Source organism: Sinocyclocheilus grahami, unplaced genomic scaffold, assembly GCF_001515645.1.
Source record: "Sinocyclocheilus grahami isolate Dianchi unplaced genomic scaffold, SAMN03320097.WGS_v1.1 scaffold183.1, whole genome shotgun sequence".
Classification (NCBI taxonomy): Eukaryota; Metazoa; Chordata; class Actinopteri; order Cypriniformes; family Cyprinidae; genus Sinocyclocheilus; species Sinocyclocheilus grahami.
Genome location: NW_015505362.1, coordinates 226547 through 254261, shown reverse-complemented (window position 1 = coordinate 254261; position 27715 = coordinate 226547). Strand labels below are relative to the sequence as shown.

At 35.0% G+C, this 27715-nt stretch overlaps 2 protein-coding genes across 2 annotated transcripts in view; one reads left to right on the top strand and one right to left on the bottom strand.

The window, feature by feature from the left end:
- Positions 1-2242, bottom strand: part of LOC107594440 (sprouty-related, EVH1 domain-containing protein 2-like) — a 13300-nt gene extending 11058 nt beyond the window's left edge. The window contains exon 1 of the mRNA XM_016284496.1: positions 1947-2242. Within this exon, the coding sequence (XP_016139982.1) occupies positions 1947-1972 (26 nt within the window). The 5' untranslated portion in view covers positions 1973-2242. The remainder of the gene's footprint in view (positions 1-1946) is intronic.
- Positions 2243-2255: 13 nt separating this feature from the next.
- Positions 2256-27663, top strand: LOC107594439 (homeobox protein Meis1-like). The gene is made up of 11 exons (XM_016284495.1): positions 2256-2392; positions 5988-6126; positions 6286-6336; positions 6478-6528; positions 6646-6817; positions 11269-11414; positions 19273-19349; positions 24767-24810; positions 24910-24999; positions 25945-26045; positions 26968-27663. Exons 1-10 carry the CDS (start codon positions 2256-2258, stop codon positions 26004-26006), a joined length of 969 nt encoding a protein of 322 aa, XP_016139981.1. The 3' UTR covers positions 26007-26045; positions 26968-27663.
- Positions 27664-27715: the final 52 nt, after the last annotated feature.

Here is a 27715-nt window from a genome sequence, read left to right as displayed (position 1 = left end):
AGTGTTGGGGAAAGTTACTTTTAAAAGTAATGCATTACAATATTGCGTTACTCCCTAAAAAAGTAACTAATTACGGTACTTCGTTACTTTTTATGGAAAGTAATGTGTTATATTACTTTCGCGTAACTTTTTAAATATAAGCCTTGCTTATTAGTACGCTTGAACTGGATCAGCAAAGGTCAGCAGCAAAGACATCGGTTAATAAAATGGGATTAGATACATTTGTGTTATTTAACACATTTAATTCTTGCAGGTTTGCATCATATTCTGAGTTTGCAGTTCACTGTTTTAATTCATTTTGCTGAATACTAAATCTGTTTTTTGTGAGTGGGATGAATTAATGCACATTCACATTTAGTCTAGATCTACATCATGTTCACACAACTCCTCTGCACTCCCGATTTCTCCCGATATGAGGACAGGAGAGCTGTCAGTCAATAAATGGGAAAACAAAGTAACTGGCATTACTTTTTTGAAAAAGTAACTCAGATATTTTCTTGTAAATTAAAAAGTAATGCGCTACTTTACTAGTTACTTGACAAAAGTAATCTGATTACGTAACTGGCGTTACTTGTAATGAGTTACCCCAACACTGATAATAAATATATCGCAAAAAAACATTTCGTTTAAAAGTTTTAAAGACTGTTGACGTTGGATAACTGTGTGAAAGGAAAATAAAGTTTTTGACGTGACTAAACAAACACGCACAGGTGTTAGAACTGTTTTTAGTTTCTAGTTGTTTCCTGAACAGGAAAATATGATTATCATAATGAATTAAAGCTCAGAATATAAAACAACGGGGGCAATAACAACACATCACTCTTTATCGCATTCATTTACACAGGTTATAATACTGTACAGTATTTTACAGTAGTTTATTGTAAAATACTGTATTGCGTTGTAACAATACAAGTTGCGTTGAAAATTTTTTTTTTTTTACAACACCAGTCTTCTTCAGAATAATTATTCAAACGAATAATTTTCATTACATTAGCATTAACGATAAAAACTCACATAATCGTTTTATCAAAACGGATCCCGGCATAAAAGACAGACTAAATAAACACCTTGTTAATACAGATCGAGTGTATGTTCCAAAAGTTCATTTTAAGCCCCATAAAGAGCTCACCAAGTTAACGAGCCGTTTAACTCGGCCCTAGTACTATCAGAGAGACTTTGTTCGGCTGAGATATGAGTGTTTATGTTAACGCAGAAGAATGTCTCAAAAAAACTCAAACTTGCTAAACACGTATATAGGCTACTGTTGCCAATACTGTGCGCTACGATCGTGCAGCTCATTGCATGTTTATATTCGCTTTTGTTTCTTGCATATGGAGGAAGCTGCCTGCTTAAATTCAGCATGTATAGGTCTGTATATGCCACATAGGGCCTGCTTTACCATCAGCACGGCTCTGAGGCGCTCTCTGCTGCACGCGCCCCCGTCTGTATTTTTATGAATGAAGGACAGTATGCAAATGAGAGCGATTCACGAAAAAGAAATGGCGGATATGGCATGTCAGACCACCACAAAGAAAGACGCCAAGAACGGGCGCTCTGGGAGCGCATACGAGCTCGTTGCTCTAGCGTTGTGTGTTTAGAAACTTTGCAGGCGTCTATCTGCTTCCTCGCAGCGCTAATTCGCCTTTCGCGTCGACGTGATATAAAGTATTCAGTAAAGGATCCCTCCACAAAATGTTTCCGCTCGAGCCCCTCCTCCTTCTCGGTTTGAGACCAGAGCCCTGCAGCAGGGGCCCAGCACTCAAATCTCTTTGACACTGCATTGTTTCTTAGTATGAACATCTCCAGCGTCTCTCGCAGAAGCGCATACGCACGGTTTCCCTGCATCGGACTGACCCCTCGTTTAGCTCGGCAACGCATTCTTGGACACGGGATGAGATTTCCATTCGCGTCCACATGCGTCGTTTTCGCAAAAAGTGAATACTCACTCGTCTGGGTGCGATTCCTCAGTCATGTTTCCCCACGTTTCACCTACAATAAAAATAATGTCCCACCGCGGGCACGCAGCGTTCGGGCTTCATGTCGTCTCGATTTTCCACCTCGCCTTTTTTTAAAGTCCAGTGCATCAACGAGTTTCCCCCAAATCCGTCTCTCGGCGTTCCTTATTGTCGTTCTTTCTCCGCGCACTGCACTTTACCCGTCACGGTTCGCAATGCATCTGGTTAATCCTCGCGTTCTGCAGCATCCCGGTGGCTCTATCGACGGTTTCTCGCCTCGCGTCGCTGCGCGCGGGGGTGATGGGGGGGTGTTGCGGAAGCAATGACGTCACGTTGGAACGACTGCAGCCGGTTTTGGACCGAGGGATCTCCGGTGTGACGGGCTGTGCCAAAGTCCTGCCACCTAGTCTAGTGCCTCCTCTCACCTTAATCTGTAGGTCTGGCTTATTATTTCCCAATAAAAGCTTATTTGCTTTAAAACTTACAGTGAAGACAGTTTAGGAGAACACATGTGACCCTGTACCACAAAACCAGTCATAATGGTCAGTTTTTTTTAAATTGACATTTAGGATGTCATCTGGAAGCTGAATGAATAAGTTTTCCATTGATGTATGGTTTGTTAGGATTGGACAATATTTGGCTGAGATACAACTATTTAAAAATCTGGAATCTCAGGCTGCAAAACAATCGAAAGTTCTTAGCAATGCATATCACTAATCAAAAATTAAGTTTTGATTTATTTACAGTAGGAAATTTACAAAATATCTTCATGGGACATGATCTTAAAATCCTAATGGCTTTCGGCATAAAAGAAAAATCAATCATTTTGACCCATTATACAAATCGATTTAAAAAAAATGCATTTTGTGTTTATTTAGTACTGCTAATTTATAATACGCATGATATTTAGTTCTTAATGCTGTGTGTTGTCACCTGAATGATCAAAACTGCAAACATTCACTGATGCTCAAGGCAAAATACTGGGATATCCAAAATGTTTCTTCCATAGTATTTTTCCCTATATGGAAGTCAATGGTTGCTGTCAACTCTTTAGTATGTTCTTCAAAACATCTTCTTTTGTGCTCAACAGAAGAAAGAAACTCATACAGGTTTGGTGAAACTTGAGGGTGAGTAAATGATGACAGATTTGTCATTTTTGGGTGAGCTATCCCTTTAAGAGCCAGGGGGTGTAAACTTTTGAACATGATGATTGGTGGAAATTGTCTTTATTTTGTTTAAAGATCTTTTTTTTTAGTACTGCCCTTCAGAAGTTACATAAAATACTTGCATATTTCCCAGAAGACAAAAATAAGAACAATTTACTCCCAATCAGCCTGTGCAAATGTTTACACACCCTTGTTTTTAATGCATTGTGTTCCTTCTTAAACATCAGTGAATGTTTTCAGCATTCGTAATAGCTGTGTGTGAGTCCCTGAAAGGTGACACCAGTGTGAAAATATGGAACTCAAAATCATACAATCTAGACATGCAGAAGATGCTGGAAAACCAAAGAATGTACAAGACCTGGAGGATTTGTCTGAAGAACATTGCAGATCAAGGACTGCTCAGGGCAAACATGGGACTTACCATATAAACAAATCATTAAAAAAAGTTGTGGATCATTCAGGTAATGATGCACAGTATAGATAATCAATATATAAACTTTTGAACTGCTTCATTTGTATAAATGCAGATGTTATTATGTCTTCTGGACTGCATGTAAACGTCTGTTATGTGAAAAAGCTTAAGGGTAGTACTAAATAAAGCAACGTGCGATTTAGGATCCTTCTTTTTTAATTTTTAGTATTTTGCAGATTCTGCAAGGTGTACTGTATGTAAACATGACTTGAACTATACATATAGGCTACTTAGAAAACAACAAAGAGTGCAAAATGCAGATAAAAAATCTTAGAGCTGAGCATACACTCTTAAAAATAAAGGTGCTTCAAAAGGTTCTTCAAGCCATGCCATAGAAGAACCATTTTTGGTTCCACAAAGAACCATTCAGTCAAAGGTTCTTTAAAGAACCATCTCTTTCTTACCTTTTTATAATCTGAAGAACCTTCTTTCGCCACAAAGAACCTTTTGTCAAACAGAAAGGTTCTTCAGATGTTAAAGGTTCTTTATGGAACCATTTAGACAAAAAGGTTCTTCTATAGCATCGTGAAGCACCTTTATTTTTAAGAGTGTAACTGAGCAAACCTATCCATGTTTCATTAGAAAAATGACATAATTTTGAAAGGTTTTATTTTGTTTATGCTGTCATCTGCTTATGTGATTGTCAGTAGCCGTCTTGAGAAGCAATCAGACATGAGGTGAGCAGAAGCCTCGGAAAATTGTTTCGTTTGGTTTTTAGATCCCAGTTGCAGGTTGATCAGCAAATGATCAGCTTGTAGCATGTAGCGTGTAATGATCATTTCTTTATAAAAATGTGCATGTACCGGTTATATACATTGGGCCTAAATCTTGACCAGTTAGTCTCAAAAACAAAGATAAGTAGGTAAAATGTGGTGATTGTGGAACTTAAATCAGGAGTTTCCAGTTTTTCAGGCAAAGTCATTAAAATGCCATTGGCTAGCTTTTGAGAAATGTTTTCTGAAACAAAAACACAAGTAGATTTTGTAGACTTGAGGGAATCAAAAAGATGAAATACTATTTTAATACAAACTAAAAACGCCGAGAAATCTGTAATAGGTCTAGTGGAAATGGTTAGAGTAGTGAATCCGTTTGAAAGTGAATTGTGTTCCAAACCCAAATTCGGTCCATGCTCTAAGCGTCGAGTCAAATCTGTTCATATGCCTCCACCTCGTGGTAAAAAAGGTGGTGGTTGTTTTATAAACTTAAAAAAAAAAAAAAGATCTGATGTAAACGAGTATTACATGAGTACATGTAGTGAAAATAGATCTGCAACAAAAATCGAATGTTTTTCAATATAAATATTATTTTTGAAAAGTGAAATTATTGAATTATTGAATTATGGAAATTTCATAAACGAGAAAAGGTCTCGGTAAAACAGCTTATATTGAAAACTGTTGTCATTGTCAGTTAACATTATAGGTTCAAATATTCAGGTTAAGTAAAAAATCTAAGTAAAATAAATAAAGCCATTTAGTCTAAAGCTTCAAGTCAAGCAGTTACAAAGCAGTCAGTGTTAGGCTTGCGGGAATCTGTTCAACACAAATAATGCCAGTAGAGGGCGCCATAAGGATGGTTAATTTACGATGTTCTGTTAAGACTACTTTATACAGAAATACTGGAAATAATGGAAATGTTTTTATGTAGACAGTGTGATTTTTTGATAAAATAGACTACGTTTAGCACAAATGAACTTTTATTTTTCTCATTTGGATCAGTTTTTAAAGATAAGTGACCCTGGGGCACAAAACCAGTCAGCACGGGTGTATTTGTAGCAATAGCCAAAAATACATTGTGGGGGTCACAATGATCGATTTTTCTTTTATGCCAAAAATCATTCAAGTTAAGATCGTGCTCCATGAAGATATTTTGTCAATTTCCTGCCGTAAATATACCAAAACTTAATTTTTGATTAGTAATATGCATTGCTAAGAATTTCATTTGGACAACTTTAAAGGTGATTTTCTCAATATATATATATAGCCTATATATATATATATATATTGCACCCTCAGATTCCAGATTTTCAAATAGTTGTATCTCAGCTAAATATTGTCCTATCCTAACAAACCATACATCAATGGAAAATGTATTCATTCAGCTTTCAGATGATATATACAAAAATTTACCCTTATGACTGGTTTTGTGGTCACATATAGCAATGCCAGAATGAAGAACTTTGTTTGCCTGTTGTCACAACAACTATACATTTTTGCATGAACCTGAAAATAACTTAAATTTTCACATAAAAATATATTTCATTTCATATTTCATTTTAACTGTAAAAGAAAAAAAGACAGGGCCTAGAGTCTGAATGTGCTGCGCTTGAGGACTAACAGCGCATTATTTTCGCCACAAATAGGCTGTAAACGCCACTGAGTGTGATTTGTTTTGCAGGCATCCTCTCTTTCCTCTGCTTGCACTAGTTTTCGAAAAATGTGAATTGGCGACTTGCACTCCGCGAGAGAGCGGAGTGACCGGCGACGTCTGCTCGTCCGAGTCCTTCGACGAAGATATTACAGTATTCTCTAAACAGGTCAGCCCACGTTGACCTCTCTATCAGCGCTTTATTATATTAGCACAAAGCTGTACTAATATCAGCAAACAACGCAGCCCAATTTAATTTTGTGTGAAAATTGTGCCTCGATATTAGCCCACGGACTAACGATACGATCGCTATTTTTTTTCATTTCAGATAAGGGCGGAAAAACCTTTCTTCTCGTCGAATCCAGACTTGGATAATTTGGTAGGTCGCCCTGTGGTTTGAGATTTTTTATTTATTATTATTTAAATGCTAATTCAGTTCCATTTTTATTTTTTATTGCTGGGTAAAATGAAACGATAATCACAAAGCGTTTTTGTGACTTGATATGTCGTTTCGTTTTAGATGATTCAAGCCATACAAGTGTTACGATTTCATCTCCTCGAATTAGAGAAGGTTGGGCTTTCACTTACTATTATTATTATTATTATTATTATTATGAGCGACGCAGCCTACATCATGTTAATATCATATAGGCCGATCGCTGATGATTAATGTCTGCGCTTGTCGTAGGTGCATGAGCTGTGTGACAATTTCTGTCACCGCTACATCAGCTGTCTGAAGGGGAAGATGCCCACTGATCTGATGGTGGATGATAAAGACGGGGGATCCAGATCTGACGGCGAGGAGTTTACACGCACTCCGGGCGGGACAGACCAGGCAAGTCTTCTGCTCAAATCTTTCTGCTCTTGAATGCTGTGTATTCATGCTTTGTACAGAGCCAGAGCTTTTTCATGAAAAAGTGAATTACTTGTTATATTAAAAGTTTAATAGATGCTAACATATAACAAAAAAATATATATATAATCAGTGTTGGGGGTAACTCATTACAAGTAACGCGAGTTACGTAATCAGATTACTTTTGTCAAGTAACTAGTAAAGTAGCGCATTACTTTTTTAATTTACAAGAAAATATCTGAGTTACTTTTTCAAAAAAGTAACGCCAGTTACTTTGTTTTCCCATTTATTGACTGACAGCTCTCCTGTCCTCATATCGGGAGAAATCGGGAGTACAGAGGAGTTGTGTGAACATGATGTAGTTCTAGATTAAATGTGAATGTGCATTAATTCATCCCACTCACAAAAAACAGATTTAGTATTCATCAAAATGAATTAAAACAGTGAAATGCAAACTCAGAATATGACGCAAACCTGCAAGAATTAAAAATGTTAAATAACACAAATGCATCTAATCCCATTTTATTAACCGATGTCTTTGCTGCTGACCTTTGATGATCCAGTTCAACCATACTAATAAGCAAAAATGACTTTAGAGAAACTAACAATTGTGCTTCATTGTTTTTTTTTATTGCTGAAGAGTGCTTCTTCTCCTGCGTTCTACTGTACAGACGTGAATTTACTTTTGCTTCAGCTTGAGGTTTATTCATTACACTTTTTGGTGTGAAAGGGCTTTTATATTTGCTATAAATAGAACGTCTTATATTAAAAACAATCAAGCCCGGCTTATATTTAAAAAGTTACGCGAAAGTAACGCAAAAGTAATGTAACGCATTACTTTCCATAAAAAGTAACTAGTAACGTAATTAGTTACTTTTTTAGGGAGTAACGCAATATTGTAATGCGTTACTTTTAAAAGTAACTTTCCCCAACACTGGCTATAATATGATCAAGATTTATGGGTCTCTAGTGAGAAAGGTTTTTTCCCCCCAGCAAATGGAAAGTTGTTATGAAACCTATTTTAAATGTTTTTGTAATTTGTCTATATTTATTTGCATATATATATATATTTCTGCATTACATTTTTTTTTCTTTTACCTGTATAATAAATAAAAAAACATAAAGGCACCTAAAATATACTCTTTTCATAATACATTAATATATTTTGAAGTTCAAATACAGCCGCTCAAATACAGTAGCGAAGATTTGCATATATATATATATTTCTGCATTACATTTTTTTTTCTTTTACCTGTATAATAAAAAAAAAAACATAAAGGCACCTAAAATATACTCTTTTCATAATACATTAATATATTTTGAAGTTATAATTTCAAATACAGCCGCTCAAATACAGTAGCGAAACAAACTTGAAACACTATCCGGACAGTTTGTTTTTGTGGGGAGGCCTGAAACTCCTGTTTCATGTGATACAATACGGCCACAGACTATCCGTCCTCCTTGTCTATATTAAATAACAGCAGATAATCAATCTTCTGTCATTTTATAATGAATCATTTTTGCTCTTTTGAGGTTAAATGAAACTTAACTCTTCCCACAGTGTCCATGTTATGCATAATTAAATCCCACAAAATTATTGCAGATCATATGATAATTCAGATTATACGTTCCCCAATTGAATATAATGACACAGTAACATGATCACAAGTGTGATGAAACCTTTTAGCGAGTAAAAATACATTCTCAATCTTATGTAGCAGGTTACTCAAAACTCCCAAATTTCTAATCATATTTGGTTCCTGGCGGAGACAAGTAAACAAAGTGTTTTAGATAACAGTCTTCCTAACTGTTGGTGTCTAACTGCAGCAGCACCTGAACTGGTCGCTAAAGACAAAGGATTTGAAGTGGCTAAAAATAAATAAATATATGTTGTTATTTCAGAATATATATATATATATATATATATATAGCAAACTTGGGAAGTGTTAATTATTTATTGTAAATAATCCATCAGAGTTCATTAACATTGTCAAGTGTGCTGTGCGTGTCTTCAATACCTAATGCAAATCACTGAAGCATGTTTTTCGGTTTACTGCATTGTTTGCACATATGTTTGTTGTTCTCTGTGAGTTTGGTGTCATGTGATGATAACTCACAGTGCGTTTCTCTTAATAATGTGGTTTTAAGAGACACCATCATTGCATTTGAAACATTAGGGATTATGTTTGTCTGGTTGAAAATCTTGAGTTATTATAAGCATGTCACAAGATCGTCTGCTCATTGCGAAGAGATGCTAAACATCTCCTTATTTATACAAAGGATTATTCCGAGAAGACCAAACTATGTTGCTATTCTGTGCACAATTGGCACTGGATAACAAAAAGTAAGCCACTTACTTTAGTTTGACTCAATTCTGAAGCATTTGCTTTCCTGAACAACTCATCACTGAATAAACATTTAATTTGGAATGTAGATATAAGTCACTTTAAAAAATGTTAAATAAATGAATGAAATACATATACAGTATATAATTGACTGGGGCAAGTTGTCACATGGGAAACTAACTGAAGGTTAGTTCAGTTCCACACACAAAATCCCATAACAATGCTTTTGAATGTTGGTTTTAAACACCTAGTTCAAAACCCTCTTAAATTAGTTTTAGTTTTGTAAAATATCCAAAAATATCCAAGCTAAAATATACTAATGTCATCATGTTTCTGTAATTGCATTTGGGTGACAGGGACAATTTTTCATAAATGTAAAATATATGCAATTTTTATATATATATATTGTCCTCATTTGTAAGTCGCTTAGGATAAAAGCGTATATATATATTAGTGCTGTCAAACGATTAATTGCATACAAAATAAAAGTTTTTGTTTGCATAATATATCTGTGTGTTCTGTGTATATTTATTATGTATATATAAATACACACATATACAGTATATATTTCGAAAATATTTACATGTGTTTACATGTCTATATTTATATTCATTTAATTTATATTATAAATAAACATATTTAATATATAAACAACCTATTTTTCTGAAATATATACATGCATGTGTGTATTTATTTATATATACATAATAAATATACACAGAACACACAACACTATATATATATATATATATATATATATATATATATATTATATATTGTTTCTGTGTTTTTTTTTTGCCAGTAGAGTTTTTATCTAAATGCCTTCTTTGCATGTAAAATGAGATAATTGTCAAAAATATTATCAAACATCACTGAATCTTCCTACATAAATTAATTTATACCAACAAAACTACCTTTAACCATGTAGAAATGGCTCTTTAAGGTAACACTTTTTACAGTGCAGTTTTTTTTCTGTCTGACATCAGAAAGTTGTAAAAACTTGTTCAAAACAAGGTGTTTTTCTGATTATTCCTAATAAATGGTAATTTATAGCTCTAAAAAGTTACTGTTTGTTACAGTACAAAAGGAGAATTTGGCTCCTCAAGATATGGCCCCTTAAATAAAACTAACTGCTAACAAAACACATCAGAGATGTTGAAGTCATATCAAACAGAAGTTCAAATAATTATAGTTGTAATGATGTATTTAGAGCGTAATTAAAAAGTAATGTGATCATACTGTTGTGATGAAAGAAACGATCAGCGTAATCATGCTCAAATTATGATGAATGAAAATGAATAAAGTACTTGTGATGTACTTTATTAGTGAAAAATAATCATCAAACTAAATATGCTTTTGCATGTATTAGAAGGTTTTTGAAATGTTAAAACCCCTTTTAAATGGTGTCTAAAATGTTCAAAATGCCCCTATTATGGGTAACGAAAGGATCATGTTTTGGGAGTCCCCAACAACAGGTTGACATGCATGCAAGGTCAAAAAACATTTTCATTGTCTTTATAATATGCATTTATTTTGACCTTACTTGCTCAATGACTCCCGAACAATTCGCTCAACGATTCATTTTTCGGTGATTGGTCCGATTGATCTTATTTTCATTTCATCTTGCCTGTAATGCCTGATAAAGCAGCGTTTGTGAGCGCAGTGCTGCTCTGTGTACTGCATTACCGGGGAAACCGATATTTTTACCGCTCCAAAAGCAGCACCTAGTGAAGAATGAATTTGCATTTTCATTCAGACCAAGGCGAAAAGACCAACAAGTGGGCGGGCAATATGATAATGTTTCTTGTTGACTTCAACATGAAACGGCTTGGGATTCGTTTAAAAAACGACTCGTTTCAATGATTCAGAGTCTACTCTTTCTTTTGAGAGACAATAACTTTATACACGGTACACTTTCAGATTTAAAACTTTGCAGGATGTTTTCATTCACTTAGAGCTTTGTTACACGCTGCATGAAAGGTAATTTTCAAAAATCAATAAAAGGGGCACTTTAAAAGCATTACAAAGAAATGAAAACGAATGCAGCCAATGCAAATACAAAGAATATTATCTCACATCTGTTAACGCTGTGTAATTGCTTTCTTTTCCCCAGGTGACTGTCTGGATCAGAGTGTTGCGTCTCCAAGCACAGGAGAGGAGGAAGACCCTGATAAAGAGAGGAAGAACAACAAGAAAAGAGGCATTTTTCCCAAAGTGGCAACCAACATCATGAGGGCATGGCTGTTCCAGCACCTCACGGTAAAACACCTCTCTGCTTTCCCAATGATTATGCAAATCAAGCTCTTATAATCTTAATTTACATTGCGTATTACTTTCTCATAGGGTAAAAACCAAACCAGAATGTGCTGAACTAAAGTCAAATGTCATTAAACTGTATGCAATATAAATGTAAATGACAGAATTACGGTTTTCAGAAATATTAACGTTAAGATTAATGAAAGTGCGGGTGAATGTGCGTTACTAGTTATCATGTAACCTAAAGTTTCTTTATTTGTAAGCTTAATCTGGAGGTCATCAATACCCACATATAAACCTATAAAACAGCTTACAGATGCACAGAACAAGATAAGAAGCTCATGCGGCGTGTCTGTACCTGCACTGCTACATTATTTCAAGCTCAGTGACGCTCCCACATTGCCTAGAGGCTAGTTAGTGAACACGCACGCACACACACACACACACACACACACACACACACACAGAGAGATGCACTAATGACCGGTGTAATGATATATTGGGATGAAACACAGGCAGGGTTTCCTTACTGTTGTCATGTGTATGATAACGGTTTCCATGGTAAAGTGGGCGGGCACGACTCGGAGCCCCTCCCCCTCCCTCAAGCTTTGAATATGTAATCAGTGATATTGCTTTCAGAGAATTGAGCAGACATTTCTGCAGCCTTATTTTCCTTCTCTCTCATTCGGAAACTTGTTGAATCTCCTTCCAAACAAATAGGCGCTCACACTGCCTCATAAACACTAGCTCAAATGTGTCCCACATAAAGGCTGTGATTTAGATTGGGTAATTAGTGGATAGTTTGTTGCCTTCTTGAGAGCAGATGTGAAGCAGCAGAACACAAGGCTGCCTGAGCAACCAACATTAAGGAAGGAAGGATTGTAGAAGTTTTTTGCTTTCAGATTGCTTTTATTCTTTTGTATTTTTATTATCGTTTGGAGTCATGAGAGGACAGGAATGAGCTAAACATGTGCTAACCACACTGCATACGTTTTAATCAAAATATACATTTTAAATGCTTTTAAATATATATATATATATATATTTATAAAATAGATTTTAAAAAATATTCCAAAATGATCCAAATATATATTGGTAGAAAATATATTTACATAAATAAACATATTTTAGCAAATATATTTTTGGCCTTTTTTTGTATATTTTGAAATATATTTAAATATATTTGGAAATTATAGTTTTTGCCATATGGATTCAAAAGCCAAATATATATATATATATATATATATATATATATATATATAAGATGCAATAAATTGTTCAAAAGTGACAGTAAAGACATTTCTGAAGTATATGTGACACTGAAGACTGGAGTAATGATGCTGAAAATTTTGCTGTGCATCACAGGAATAAATTACATTTTAACATATATTCATGTAGAAAATAGTTATTTTAAATTGTAATACTATTTCACAAATTACAGTTTTTTTCTCCCCTGTTTTACTGACTTCTTTCATTTAAAAAAAATCCCAAACCTTTGAACGGCAAAGAAAATTAGATACTTTCTTTTTGCCAAATTGGCAGAATCATAAATATCCTTCAAAGAGGAGTCAATCCCATATGCACAAGCTGGAAAAAAATCTATCCAAGATGGTGAATAAAATGCAAGAAATGTTGATATATTTATAATTATTTCAATATGGAGTGTTAAAATTGTGAGACCATTTTACTTTGCATGTTTTGTATCAAATGGTTATTTGGGCTATTGTGTGATTTAGCAACAGTGCCAACCCCTTGCTAAAATCAGTTCATATGAGAAGCAAGTACAGGCCTAAACCAATACATGATCAACTTATGAATTAACACGACAATAATCACAACATTATTGTACAGATAACTTGTAGCAGCGCACAAACACCTAAACATACTTCACAGTGATTTGGAGGTGAACAATGAAACGGACTGTGAGCTGTAGATTCGAGGGCTTTCCTTCAGGCGCCGAATAAGGTGGTTAGCATGCAGATAGATGACATTACAACATTCCCTGAGATCATTAGGGGGTCAAAGGTCGTGGGTGTAAAAGAACGCGCCCCTAACCTTTATTCCCGTACAGTTGCCTGATCCATTCAGCTCCAGCAGCCACACAAACACCATGCAGCGCCATCGCATCCTGCTGTTTGAAGTTCAGAAACACGAGAAGCACATGCAAAACCTAATTCATATGTTTTCCACCCTGCCTCTTCCCAGGCTCTGATCATTTTCAATCTCCATATTCGTGTTTGTCAGTGGTAAATGTGATTTCGCAGACCTCCGCTTGCTGATTACCCTTTAATTCTGCTGCAGCGCAGACCAAAGGAATGGTTCACCCTCTCATTATTTTCTGCGTTCTTACTGTTGCTCAAGACCCATATGCTGTCATTTCTTCATAATGCATGAGTCATTTCGACTACTTTTACTGCATCATTTTTTTTTTTTTTAGTTTTGGGCAGTTCTTTGCTGCGTGAGAAAGAGTTGCATTAAGTTTTGTGTCCCAAAAATATGCAGGTTTGGATCTGTATCTTGAAAAAAAAAAATTTCTGGCTGATTTGCCACAATATTTGATTTGGCCAAATATTGCCTAATTTGGTGATGCTGTATATATGTGCGGTTCAAACGATCCTCTTACACTCCATCATGATCCTCATACACTCTTACACACACAACATCCATGGAACCTTTCAAATGCAGAAAAGGTTCTTTATAGTCGAAAAATTTTCTTTTGATTTTTATAATGTTCTTCAAAATGATTCTTTTAAGAACTGTTCACTGACATGTTTTTTGGGGAACCAAAAATGGTTCTTCTATGGCATCACTGCAAAATCACCCTTTATTTTTAAGAGCGTATGCTCATCCAGGCTGCATTTATTTGATCAAAAATACAGAAAAAACACAATTTTGTGAAATATTATTATTGCAGTTTCTAATATTGGTTTCCTATTTTAATGTGCTTTAAAATCTAATTTATTTCTGTGATGCAGTGCTGAATTTTCAGCATCATTACTCCAGTCTTCAGTGTCACATGATCCTTCAGAGATCATTCTAGTATGCTGATTTATAATCAGTGTTGGAACTGTTGTGCTGCTTAATATTTTTTTGGGAAACTGTGATTCTTTTTTCTTTGAATAAAAAATAATTCAAATTCAAATGCTAAGAATTTTTCTATTCAAAATCGAAATCTTTTCTAACAATATGTCTTTACTACCACTTTTTAATCCATTTAACACATCCTTGCTGAATAAAAGTATTAATTTCTTTAAAAAAAATAAAGAAACATTTACTGACCCCAAACGTTTGAATAGTAGTGTACATTGTAACACACAATTTCTATTTTGAATAAACGCTGTTCTTTTTAACGTTTTATTTTTCGAAGAACTCTGAAAAAAGTATCACAGGTCCCCAAAAATATGAAGCAGCACAACTGTTTCCAACATTGATAATAAATCCGCATATTAGAGTGATTTCTGAAGGATCATGTGACACTGAAGACTGGAGGAATGATGCTGAAAATTCAGCTTTGATCACAGCAATAAATGACATTTTACAATATATTAAAATAGAAAACTGTTATTTTAAATTGCAATAATATTTCACAAAATTAAATTGTTTCTGTATATTTGATCAAATAGATACAGCCTTGATGAGCATAAGATAACTTCTTTTAAAAATATTACATATCCCAATCTTTTGAGTGTGTGTGTGTGTGTGTGAGTGTGTGTTTTTAAAATCTTGTATATAAAATGTATATAAAAATATCAACACATTTTTTTTGTCACTAACCGTTTTTCCCCTCACAAAATCTAAATGAAGATTTATTTATTTTTTCCAGAAATTATGTCTTTATGGCAGTTTTTCTGATGATGAAGTGATAATACAGGACTTCTTCAACCTTACAAATGGTTGTCGAAAGCAAAAATGCTACAAATTCCACATATTTTGTGAGAAAGTGTGACATGCAAGAGCAAAATTAGGCACTATTTTTAGAATCAGCAGCCCAGACTGAGTAAGAAACAAGCATTGGATTTCATTCAGTAAATATGAGGCAGGGCTGTGAAAGGACATCATTTTCATTCTGTGGGTGAACATTTTTCTTTTATGTCTCAGTTAATGCCACTACATGAGACTTATTTAACACCCACCTGTAACAGTGGCTTTTGTTTAGGGCTTTATTTATACTTTCTAGGCTGTCCATGCTACTGTTTAAGCTGGTTTTTACACAGACGTAGTTTTCCTTTGAAGCGCCAGAGCATTTGGTTGTAATGAGGGCGCCGCAATTAGCGTCAGTCCCAAAAAATGAGGAGCGGAGGGCCGCGGTGGGGGCGGGGTGGGGGCGCGATGGACCTCATTTAGCCCAACTGCACGGGCATGTTGTGTGAGGATGGATCTGCTGGGGTTCCTCCCCCCCGGGGTCTCTCCAGGGTCAAACTCGCTGTTATCAAAACACCATCCATTACGGCTCTGACAGCTCCTCCTGGGGACCAGGCTCTGCTAGACCTACGGGGAATTTCCGTCCTTGCCCGTGAAAAGAAAGGGATGCGGAAAAGAAAAATGCTGGGGAGAATGAAAGAAAGGAGAGGTGATTCATCACGGCCAGACTTTTGGTAAACGCAGAGGGGAGGGAGGCGAAGACGAGACGCAGAGATGAAACGGAGAGCCTCGCTTTGGGATGCGCTGCAAAGTTAATGAAAATCACATTCGGCCTGCTGGGTCTTTGCAGGAACATCTTTTTAAAATGAAAATCTGTTTTATGCAGTGTCGGAGAAGCTACTTTAAAACTAGCTTGCCAAGTAACAAGCTACTCGTAATTTAGATACTATAAAGCTACCCATTTGAAAAAGTTGTTTGCTACACTGCAAGTTAAGTAAAAGTAGCTATTTAATATCTATAAAGCTGTATTTATATACCAAATAAATACAATAAAATAAATTAGGATAATAATCAAGAATATAGCAACATATATACACTACCAAGTTTTTGAACAGTAAGATTTTTTTGTTTTTTTAAAGAAGTCTCTTCTGCTGCATTTATTTGATCCAAAGTACAGCAAAAAAGTAACATTTTGAAATATTTGTATTATTTAAAATAACGGTTTCATTTCTTTATTGTAGTACTTCATATATAAAATTATATATTAATAAAATATTAAATACAAATACAGTATAATAATAATAGAGTTATATTTAAATAAAATATATTTATATTTATCATTTCTTCATTGTAATACTTCATGTGTGTGTGTGTATACACACACACACACACATTGTTTAAATATTGGTATATTACTTTATATATTTATATACTTCTCATATAATATTACCATGAACTGTTTATGCCCCAAAATGTGCAAAAGTATTAAAAGATGGAAAGAAAAAAATTATAAATTAATGCAACTATAAAATATTAAATAAAGATAAAATAAAACAATTATACATAAATTATATTAAAGTATAATGTCTTTATGTACAGTATATGTCTTTATATATGTGTGTATGTATATAATATATGCCCAAAAATATGCAAATGTATTATATTACCTATGACTGATTTTTGCATTTTATTATTTGCATCTACTATTGTTTTGTCCGCTGCTGTCTGTGATTTTTTTTTTTTGGGGGGGTTGTGACCCAACAGTTGAATGCTGGTATAGTAGAGTTTAGGTAGAGGTCTAGACGCAGTGTTTGAGTACAATACAGAGACCATCACATACAGTGTGTATACACACACACACACACATTGTTTAAATATTGGTATATTACTTTATATATTTATATACTTCTCATATAATATTACCATGAACTGTTTATGCCCCAAAATGTGCAAAAGTATTAAAAGATGGAAAGAAAAAAATTATAAATTAATGCAACTATAAAATATTAAATAAAGATAAAATAAAACAATTATACATAAATTATATTAAAGTATAATGTCTTTATGTACAGTATATGTCTTTATATATGTGTGTATGTATATAATATATGCCCAAAAATATGCAAATGTATTATATTACCTATGACTGATTTTTGCATTTTATTGTTTGCATCTACTATTGTTTTGTCCGCTGCTGTCTGTGATTTTTTTTTTTGGGGGGGGTTGTGACCCAACAGTTGAATGCTGGTATAGTAGAGTTTAGGTAGAGGTCTAGACGCAGTGTTTGAGTACAATACAGAGACCATCACATTCACACACACACACACACACAGCTGCAGCGGGTGAGGCTGGGTGTGTTTTAGAGTCTTTTTAAGTACCGTTCACCCTGAATTACCGATCATTAGAGCCCTAACAGTTTTACTGCCTCTGTAAACAGGATAATGACCCCACACACACCTTTAACTCTTCATTGAGTTTCACAGGACACACACACACACACCTCCAGCCAGCATGGCTCAGTCGCTCGTAAAGTTACCCACCATTTGCTACCAGAGCTCTCAGCGTGCAACAGGTGTTAAGAGAGAGTAATTCATGGGTGAGGTGTTTATAGTCGCTGCTGTAAAACTCCTGCTCCAGGATCAGTTTAATACACACACCTCTTTATTTATAGATCTCCTTGAGCTTCAGACGGCTGACCCGGGATCAGTTGTTGTCTAATGACAGGTTAAGACCTCCTCTGTATCCTCTCGGTTCTGAGAAAATCTTTGGTGGTTGCTAGAGCCGTCACCCTTGGTTACAGGATAGCAATTTGTAATGACTTTGTGGCTTGGCGTCTAAATCCCAGCTGGCAGCTCTCCGATTAGCGCATGGGCTTTCCTTTAGAGTCTAGGGCTTTATTTGCCAAGATACACAAGGAATTTGTTTGGCTGCACATGCAAACACAGTACAGACGCTGAACACAGTTCAACAGAGGAACAATGGCAGCTGAAACCTGATTCTTCAAGTCCTGTTGATTTTTGTGTTGTTTCTATTGTTTCATGTACACTGTTGTTGTTTTTTTTATAATTATGATTTTTAAATGTTTTTGAAAGAAGTCTCTTCTGCTCACCAAGGCTGCATTAATTTGATTTAAAAAAATAAAGGAAAATCTGTTAAATTGTGAAATATTATTACAATTTAAAATAATTATTTTTAGTATATTTTAAAATGTAATTCATCTTATAGTAAACGGTATACTTTAATATGTTAATAAAATAATATATATATATATATATAATTACATTTTGACAGTTTAATTTTTATTAAAATACATTTTAAAATGTAATTAATCTTTAAAAGTCTAATTATCTTTAATGTCTTTAAGATGAAAAAAAATCATGTAATTATGTACAAAATTATGTAAATCTTAATTTTTTATATAATATAGAACAAATTATTAAAATCCTTTTTATGTATTAAATTACATTTTAATATGAGATTTCAAGTTTTATTAAATAAATATGATTACATTTTAAAATGTAATTCATCTGAAGAAATATCTTAATTTAAATCTTAAGTTTCTAATATATATAATATAAATTATTAAATAGTGTGTGTGTTTATATATATATATATATGTGTGTGTGTGTGTGTATATTATAAGTTTTATTAAAATACATTTTAATACATTTTAAAATGTAATCTTAATTACTTATATTTTATATATTAAATATTAAAATAATTTATACAGAAATATTATATATTAATTTACAATTTAATATAATATTTTAATATGTTAAAATGCATAATACTTTTGAAAAATCTTGATATTCCAATTCCAATTTTCAAACATGCATCTATTATATCTTATGAACATTTTTTGTGGCCATACCTTTGACTCTCTGATAAATTTACATTAATTTATAATCTAAGCATAAAATGCTTTAAAGTCAACATGAAATCAAAACTGACCTTGTTTTGACTTTTATGTTTTGTGATTGTTAATGTTTGTGCCCCGCAGCACCCGTACCCCTCTGAGGAACAGAAGAAGCAGCTGTCCCAGGACACTGGACTGACCGTCCTGCAGGTCAACAACTGGTAAGTGCTCATCAGATCAAACTAACTCAACATCAACTCAAAGCTAAACACAAAAAAATCCAGAAAACAATTATGAGCAAGTGATCTAATGTGATGTCTGTTGTTATTTCTAATGAGAAACAACAAGGATTTTACAGCATGATGTCTTAGTAGAACCTTTTTAAGTTCATCAAAGAACTTTTATTCACTCGTTCTTTAAAAGAAACGGATAAAATCTGGCATTTTAAAGTACATACAAGCCAATACAATACAAATGTATAGATGATAGATAGATAGATAGATAGATAGATAGATAGATAGATAGATAGATAGATCTATTCTTTAAAGAAACTCAACAGGCTTGTTTTTATAGTCTGAGTGTTTGGTTTCCAAATGTCTCTTGAATTTCTATGGCTTCATGCTCTCGGCAGCCAGTCATTCACCACACAAAAACACATTGCGGTCGCCACTTACAATGGTTATGCTTGCAGCAACTGAACCCTTACTTCATGTAGTCTGGATCATATTTTTGGAGCTTGCATAGTTTTTAGGCATGAAATGCACACAGGACTGCAACGCAAGATAGATTTTCATAAATTACAATAACGTGCCATTTCGGTTTGTTTCTCACCAAACCCACAGTATACCTTCAGAATGCTCAGAATGTACGCCACGTGATGCATAGGATTATTTTACGACAGATATGCAAAAACCTAAAGTCACCATTCTCTGCCATTAAATTGGCAAGTGCCAGCAGGGCACGTTTGTGTTAATTAAATAATAAGCCTTTAGAACAACATTAAGGTGAGTAGCCTAATCACTCTAGTTCACACAGTCCCAATAAACTGCGATGGGTTAAATAAACTCAATAAGCAGACAGACGCGACGACAGTCAAGCGCAGACCAGTATTGAAGTGCACAGGAAATAAGCAGCAGTCATATTTAAAGCAGTTTAAATATGCAGTTTAAATTAATATCGAGTACTGATTGATGTTCACTTGGATTTTTTCCCCATCGAGGGGAAATATCTTAAAGGGATAGTTCACCCCAAAATGAAAATTCTGTCATTAATTACTCACCCTCATGTCATTCAAAACCCGTAAGACCTTCGTTCATCTTCGGAACACAAATGAAGATATTTTTAATGAAATGTGAGAGCTCTCAGACCCTGTATAGACAGCAACGCAACTGTAATGTTCCCAGGTCCAGAAACGTAGTAAGGACATCGGTAAAACAGTCCATGCTACATCAGTGGCTCAACTTCAGTTTTGTGAAGCTACAAGAATACTTTTTGTGCACAAAGAAAACAAAAACAACATAATTTATTTAACAATTCTACTCCCCCGAGTTACGTCTTCTGCCATTTTGTAGTGTAATCAGCATTGTTTATGTTAGGAGGTGTAAGTGTGCGTATGCGTTGTGATACTCTCCATAATGGCGGAAGACGGTAACTCGGGGGAGAAGAATTGTTGAATAAAGTCGTCATTTTTGTTTTCAGGTTTTGTTGTCATTTATAGTCGTATGGTAAAACGTATATTTTTATTTGTGTAATGTTACGTTCAAAATAAACCCTTACTTCATGTAGTCTGGATCATATTTTTGGAGCTTGCATAGTTTTTAGGCATGAAATGCACACAGGACTGCAACGCAAGATAGATTTTCATAAATTACAATAACGTGCCATTTCGGTTTGTTTCTCACCAAACCCACAGTATACCTTCAGAATGCTCAGAATGTACGCCACGTGATGCATAGGATTATTTTACGACAGATATGCAAAAACCTAAAGTCACCATTCTCTGCCATTAAATTGGCAAGTGCCAGCAGGGCACGTTTGTGTTAATTAAATAATAAGCCTTTAGAACAACATTAAGGTGAGTAGCCTAATCACTCTAGTTCACACAGTCCCAATAAACTGCGATGGGTTAAATAAACTCAATAAGCAGACAGACGCGACGACAGTCAAGCGCAGACCAGTATTGAAGTGCACAGGAAATAAGCAGCAGTCATATTTAAAGCAGTTTAAATATGCAGTTTAAATTAATATCGAGTACTGATTGATGTTCACTTGGATTTTTTCCCCATCGAGGGGAAATATCTTAAAGGGATAGTTCACCCCAAAATGAAAATTCTGTCATTAATTACTCACCCTCATGTCATTCAAAACCCGTAAGACCTTTGTTCATCTTCGGAACACAAATGAAGATATTTTTAATGAAATGTGAGAGCTCTCAGACCCTGTATAGACAGCAACGCAACTGTAATGTTCCCAGGTCCAGAAACGTAGTAAGGACATCGGTAAAACAGTCCATGCTACATCAGTGGCTCAACTTCAGTTTTGTGAAGCTACAAGAATACTTTTTGTGCACAAAGAAAACAAAAACAACATAATTTATTTAACAATTCTACTCCCCCGAGTTACGTCTTCTGCCATTTTGTAGTGTAATCAGCATTGTTTATGTTAGGAGGTGTAAGTGTGCGTATGCGTTGTGATACTCTCCATAATGGCGGAAGACGGTAACTCGGGGGAGAAGAATTGTTGAATAAAGTCGTCATTTTTGTTTTCAGGTTTTGTTGTCATTTATAGTCGTATGGTAAAACGTATATTTTTATTTGTGTAATGTTACGTTCAAAATAACTACAAAATGTCATGCCTTTGAAAAATAAAGAGAACAACAGAACAAAAAATGAACATTTAAGATGAATTCTTGAAAAACGAAAAAGAAAAAAGGAGCCGTTTTCTCATTTTTCTACTTTCAATATTAAATCAAAAAATGAATGATACACGGATTCAAGAGCCCTTCATAATCAAAATGACAATTAATTAGCGTTTTAATCACCAGAGTGGAAATACATTAGGTGCTCTTCAAAGCCCAACACAAACAAGAGCGCAGAAAGTGCGGTGTGTATGTCTGCAGCTCCAGCGCGCAGAGGAAACAGGTGAGGGAACGAGAGGGGCGAAAACGAGCTGCTGTCAAATTAAACTGAAATTATCACTGGGAACAGCTGGACTGGTTTATTTAAACGTGGAGACACACACACACACACACACACAATGTCCTCCGAATGAACTCACAATACAGTGGGACTAAGAGAACACTTCATGTCTATGGTTTCCAGACAGGAACATTTGTTGTTGAGTTTTAGCTTCAATAGGCTACAAATATCATATGGTGAAATAATATAAACTGTGAGGCCTAGGAATGTACAGTGAATGTCTGAGGCTACAATGATTTATTGTTTATTCAAACCTGGAAATTATCAGAAAGCTTTGAAATTTTCACAAATGTTAAAACTAAGAAAAGCAGTGATATAAAACAATGTTATATTTAAATTTAAATTGAACACATTTATTTGTGACAGTATGCATGAACATTAAGCATTAACTGGAATTCATATTGATTTTAAAGTGCCCCAATTATGCCTATTATTTACGGTTCCTAATATTGTTTTTGTTGTCTCCTACAATAGGATTACATGCATGCAAGGTCAAAAAAACGCTTTAGTTTTCTCAAAATATGCATTTACTATCACCTCATTTTCCAGCGATTCTCAAACGATTCGTTCGAAGCACTTCAAAGATTCAGTCTCTCTAAACCCCTCCTTTCTGTGAGCCTGCTCTGCTCTGATTGGTCAGATGGCCTAGTCTGTTGTGATTGGTCTACGGCGTACAGCGCGTTTCGGAAACGATACGCCTATTTCAATAGTTCTGTATTCTGAACGCTCTATAGGAAATATAAACATCTATTATTTATCATACTTACAGGTTATGATTCAGTAGAGCAGCTGGTCCAAATAAACAGGATACTGATCCATCTTTCAACAGCAAGCATTTTGTGAATCCCGCGTTGAACTCCCCGAGATTAGAGAAGCAGTCGTCAGCAGAATGACGTGTTTGTGGCGGGGTCAAGTTGTTCGCGGCCGGCCAGCGTAGAACATAGGCGCAAAATATAATATTTTCACTAGTTGTTACTTTTCATCCCCATTTTATATAGGTAAACATTTAAAACCCATATAGACTCTATCTAGCTGTGTAAATTGTAACAATTTTAACTCTGAAATTGCAAGTACATTTTATAATTACACACACACACACACACACACACACATACATATAAACATAGATACATTTTATGTATAATTTTTTTATTTTATTTAAGAAAAATACTGTAGCCTTTTAATATATAACTTTTAAAATACATGTAAATATATAAATATTTAAAAAATGTGAGTAGATGTATCTATATATATATATATATAAGAAATAAAAATAGATATATTTATGTCTAATTATCATATTATTATAATGTAATGTTATTAATATATAATTAATTAATATTATTATTTATAATATTTAAGAATTTATTAATTATAATTGTATATATTTCTCTCAAATATGTTAATACTATTGCATATTTTTGGGTATATGTAATAATGTATAAGTGTATATATGGCACAGCAGGTTTGTTCTGTGTTGGATTGTGGAGGAAAGGTACTATGTGTTTCTTTGCTCCCTTGTGCACCAGAAAGGGCCCCCAAATATTTGACTTGCTGCGTAGTGTTGTTATGTGTTTGGCGTGCGTGTTGGGCCGTGTACGAGTGTGTGTGTGTGTGTTTGGAGTGAACAGGCAGAGGCATGAAGCTCGTAAACTTGGTCTCGTGGTGAGAAGAGGGGTTCAGTGAGGGGTCAGCTTTTAACCCCCTTAAAGAGTGGGACGGGCCCGTCCCCGCTGGGGATACGACTCCTATCTCTGATTGGTACATTTTAGACTTAATATTAAGAAATGTGCATTGTGCACAAGTAGTACAGCAAATAAAGTTAAATTATAATTTTTATATCAGTAAGTCTTGAGCGATATCTCAGTAATAGATTTGAAATGTACTTAGTATGAAATAAATGTAATTTAAATATATTACTTTTTTACTAGGGTATACGGTATAAATACATAAATCAAAAAAACAAGTTTTAAAGTTTTAAATTAAAAAATGGACCAATCGAATATCTCCAAACATGATTTCTGTTCAGTTGTGTTGTGCTATTTTTAAACTCAAGACCGTGTGCTGTATTAACTGCCCCTAAAATGTTTTTCAGGATGAATTAGTTGAACTCAGCCTTATCCATCACACACACTCCTCAGGATGAAGTGTGAGTTGTGTTGGTGTGGTGAGGATAAAGGCTTGCTGTTTGCAATGGGCCTCAAAGACATTTGGCGAAACGGATGCTTACAAAATTATCTTTTCTGACCTATTTTTGTAGTTTGGTTTCAGTAAATGGTCTGGTTGAGCTGGAAAGGGAGTGTTGTTAGTATCGTCTCTTGTGTAATATATAGCATCGTCTGTTGTGTAATATACTGTATGTGTGTAATGCGCAATGGGCCTCAAAGACATTTGGCGAAACGGATGCTTACAAAATGATCTTTTCTGACCTATTTTTGTAGTTTGGTTTCAGTAAATGGTCTGGTTGAGCTGGAAAGGGAGTGTTGTTAGTATCGTCTCTTGTGTAATATATAGCATCGTCTGTTGCGTAATATACTGTATGTGTGTAATGCGTGTGTGTGTGTGTGTGTGTGTGTGTGCGCAGTAGGTCACGGTGGCCCATACACTCCTGATGGTCAGCCAATGGGAGGTTTTGTAATGGAAGGACAGTCGCACATGGGCATCAGACCACCAGGTACATCAAGCCTCTGTTTGAGGGACAAAATGTACATCCAGCCTGTAACTGAAGCCAGCAAAGTACTGCTTGGTTTATAAAAATGAAAAGGATGATTCAGCCCGAAATCTAAATAAATATATATTAAATTATATTTTGCTTGAAGAAAATGAAGCCATCGGTGTGTTGTTGTGGACTTTGATGTTGTGTTTATGACAGTTAAGCACATTTTCCCTCTCAGTTCTGATTAATGTAACACACACAAAATGTTTTTGAAAGAAAATAATACTTTTTTTCAGCAAGGATGCATTAAATTGATCAAAAGTGGCAGTACAGACATTTATAATGTTACAAAAGCAAATAAATGCTGTACTTTTTAACATTCTATTTATAAAATAATCTTTCATAACAAGTTTCACTGTTATTAAAAATATGAAGCAGCACAACTGTTTTCAACATTGAAAACAGATAATAACATATAATAGAAATGTTTCTTAAGCAGTAAATCAGTATATTAAACTGATTTCTGAAGGATCATGTGACACTGAAGACTGAAGTAATGATGCTGAAAACTCAGCTTTGCATCACAGGAATAAAGGACATTTTACAATATATTAAAATAGAAAGAAGTTATTTTAAATTGTAATAATATTTTACAATATTTGTGCCTTTACTCTATTTTTATGCCTTGGTGAGCAGAAGAGACTTCTTTCAAACACATTAAAAACTATTAGTGACCCCAAAATATTTGAACCATATACAATAAATGGTTTACGGACAGTATATATATATATATATATATATACATTTATATGTTAACAAATTAGATGTATGCAAAATTGCTACTTTACACAATATCTACTCAAAATTCTCCAAAAGTCAAGGCTGTGGGTAGATGTTTTTGTGAAAGCTCTGAGAATGCGTTTCATGAAAGTGTCTCTCTCTCTGTCTGTGTCTGTCTCTCAGCGGCTCTGGGTGGTCTTGGGGGAGTGAATATGGGGCTGGAGAGTCAGTGGCACTACATGTAAACAAACCCCTGGCATCCTGCTGAACACAGCAGAGCAGAGGTACCATACAGCACCAGTGAGAGCAGCTCTTACTGCTGTAACAGTTACACTTCTCTCACGTTTACACAATTTTTCACCATTCCTCTCTCATCTTCTATGTCATCATTTGTAGGAGCGATTCTCATTTATAACAATCCCCACACAAATATACTGCGGTATGAACTGTACACTGTCAAAAAATATTTTAGTATTATAGTATGTTTTACAAGAAAATACTTTCTTAGTGATCGACTTCATTGAAATTCCATGTTTATTCAATGTGTTTCTGTTTATTTGTGACTGTGGAGCACAAAAGCAGTCTTAAGTTGCTGGGGTATATTTGTAGCAATAGCCAACAATACAGCGTATGGGGCAAAATTATCAATTTTTCTTTTATGCGAAAAATCATTAGGATATTAAGTAAAGATCATGTCCCATGAAGATATTTTGTAAATTTCCTACCGTAAATATATCAAAACTTAATTTTTGATTAGTAATAAGGACTTCATTTGGACAACTTTAAAGGTGATTTTCTCAATATTTAGATTTTTTTGCACCCTCAGATTCCAGATTTTCAAATAGTTGTATCTCGGCCAAATATTGTCCTATCCTAACAAACCATACATCAATGGAAAGCTTATTTATTCAGTAAAAAACTGACCCTTATGACTGGTTTTGTGGTCCATGGTCACATTTGAGAAATCTACTCCCAATCCCATAATTCCATTGTCACTTGGTATAAACCGCCCAGCCCGATTAATTAGTCACTCAATTACTCAGTGGAGACAGTTTATGACATCGGAATCAGTTAATGTCTCAACCCACAAGAAAAGATAAAGATGAAAGCGGCTGTTTTGATAGAAATGTCAGCTGAGTTGATTTGTGACGGCGCCGGCGCCAGTACTGTTCCCTCATAAATGATTTCAACTCTTTTTCATTACAGAGTCAGGCGTTTTGGCGAGAGGGTCGATCCTTTGCTCACGTACCCGGATTGGATTTTGACTTGCACCACCATGAACGGCCTTTATTCGACGGTACAAAAACCCCTACAGCTTCACTCTCGAAACCAGGCGGCACAGATGCATTCAAGATGGCCGCCAGGACTCACGTTCCCTGTGATGGGCAGATCAAGCGTATCAGGACAGAGAGAAAACAATACAGGATAAAGCAATGCCTTAACACCTGGACGGAGATTCCTTCATGTGACCTTTCACCTGGAACCAGGTGAATCTTCAAGTGGCCTGGGAGGTCAAAACAGAGTCTCGTCTTTCAACTCAAGTGCCACCTCAAATGAAGAGTCATTATTCTGCAGACAAAAGCCCGGGAGTATTTTCGCAGCGACAGACACCGACGTCACGCTACCACACGTCTATTACAGGAGTTCATGATCTAATCTGTGCAGAGCAATTCAATACAAAGCCCGTAAATGTATATAATGCTGCTGGATGTGTCAAACGTGACACAGAAGAGGTTCATAAACGCTGGTGTTGCCTGACGGTTTCTCACACATCATTATTTACTGCAGTAGAAATGCGCTCAGATGCATTGGGGCGGTCAATGGTTTTGAAAGGTACTAGTGCTTGTTCTGGATTTGACTGACGTGAGCTGAGCTGTATATTCACACTATGTGTGTGTGTGTGTGTGTTTGTTTGGTTTTCAGTGAGTATGGGTTTATTCACATAAAAATTCAT

Bases quoted from the DNA above. Each gene is read 5' to 3' on its own strand.
- LOC107594439 (XM_016284495.1), top strand. From the start codon at position 2,256: ATGGGGGGGTGTTGCGGAAGCAATGACGTCACGTTGGAACGACTGCAG. The intron at 6,127-6,285 runs GTCAGCCCACGT...TTTTCATTTCAG, and splicing joins TTACAGTATTCTCTAAACAG to ATAAGGGCGGAAAAACCTTT. The intron at 25,000-25,944 runs GTACATCAAGCC...TCTGTCTCTCAG, and splicing joins CATGGGCATCAGACCACCAG to CGGCTCTGGGTGGTCTTGGG.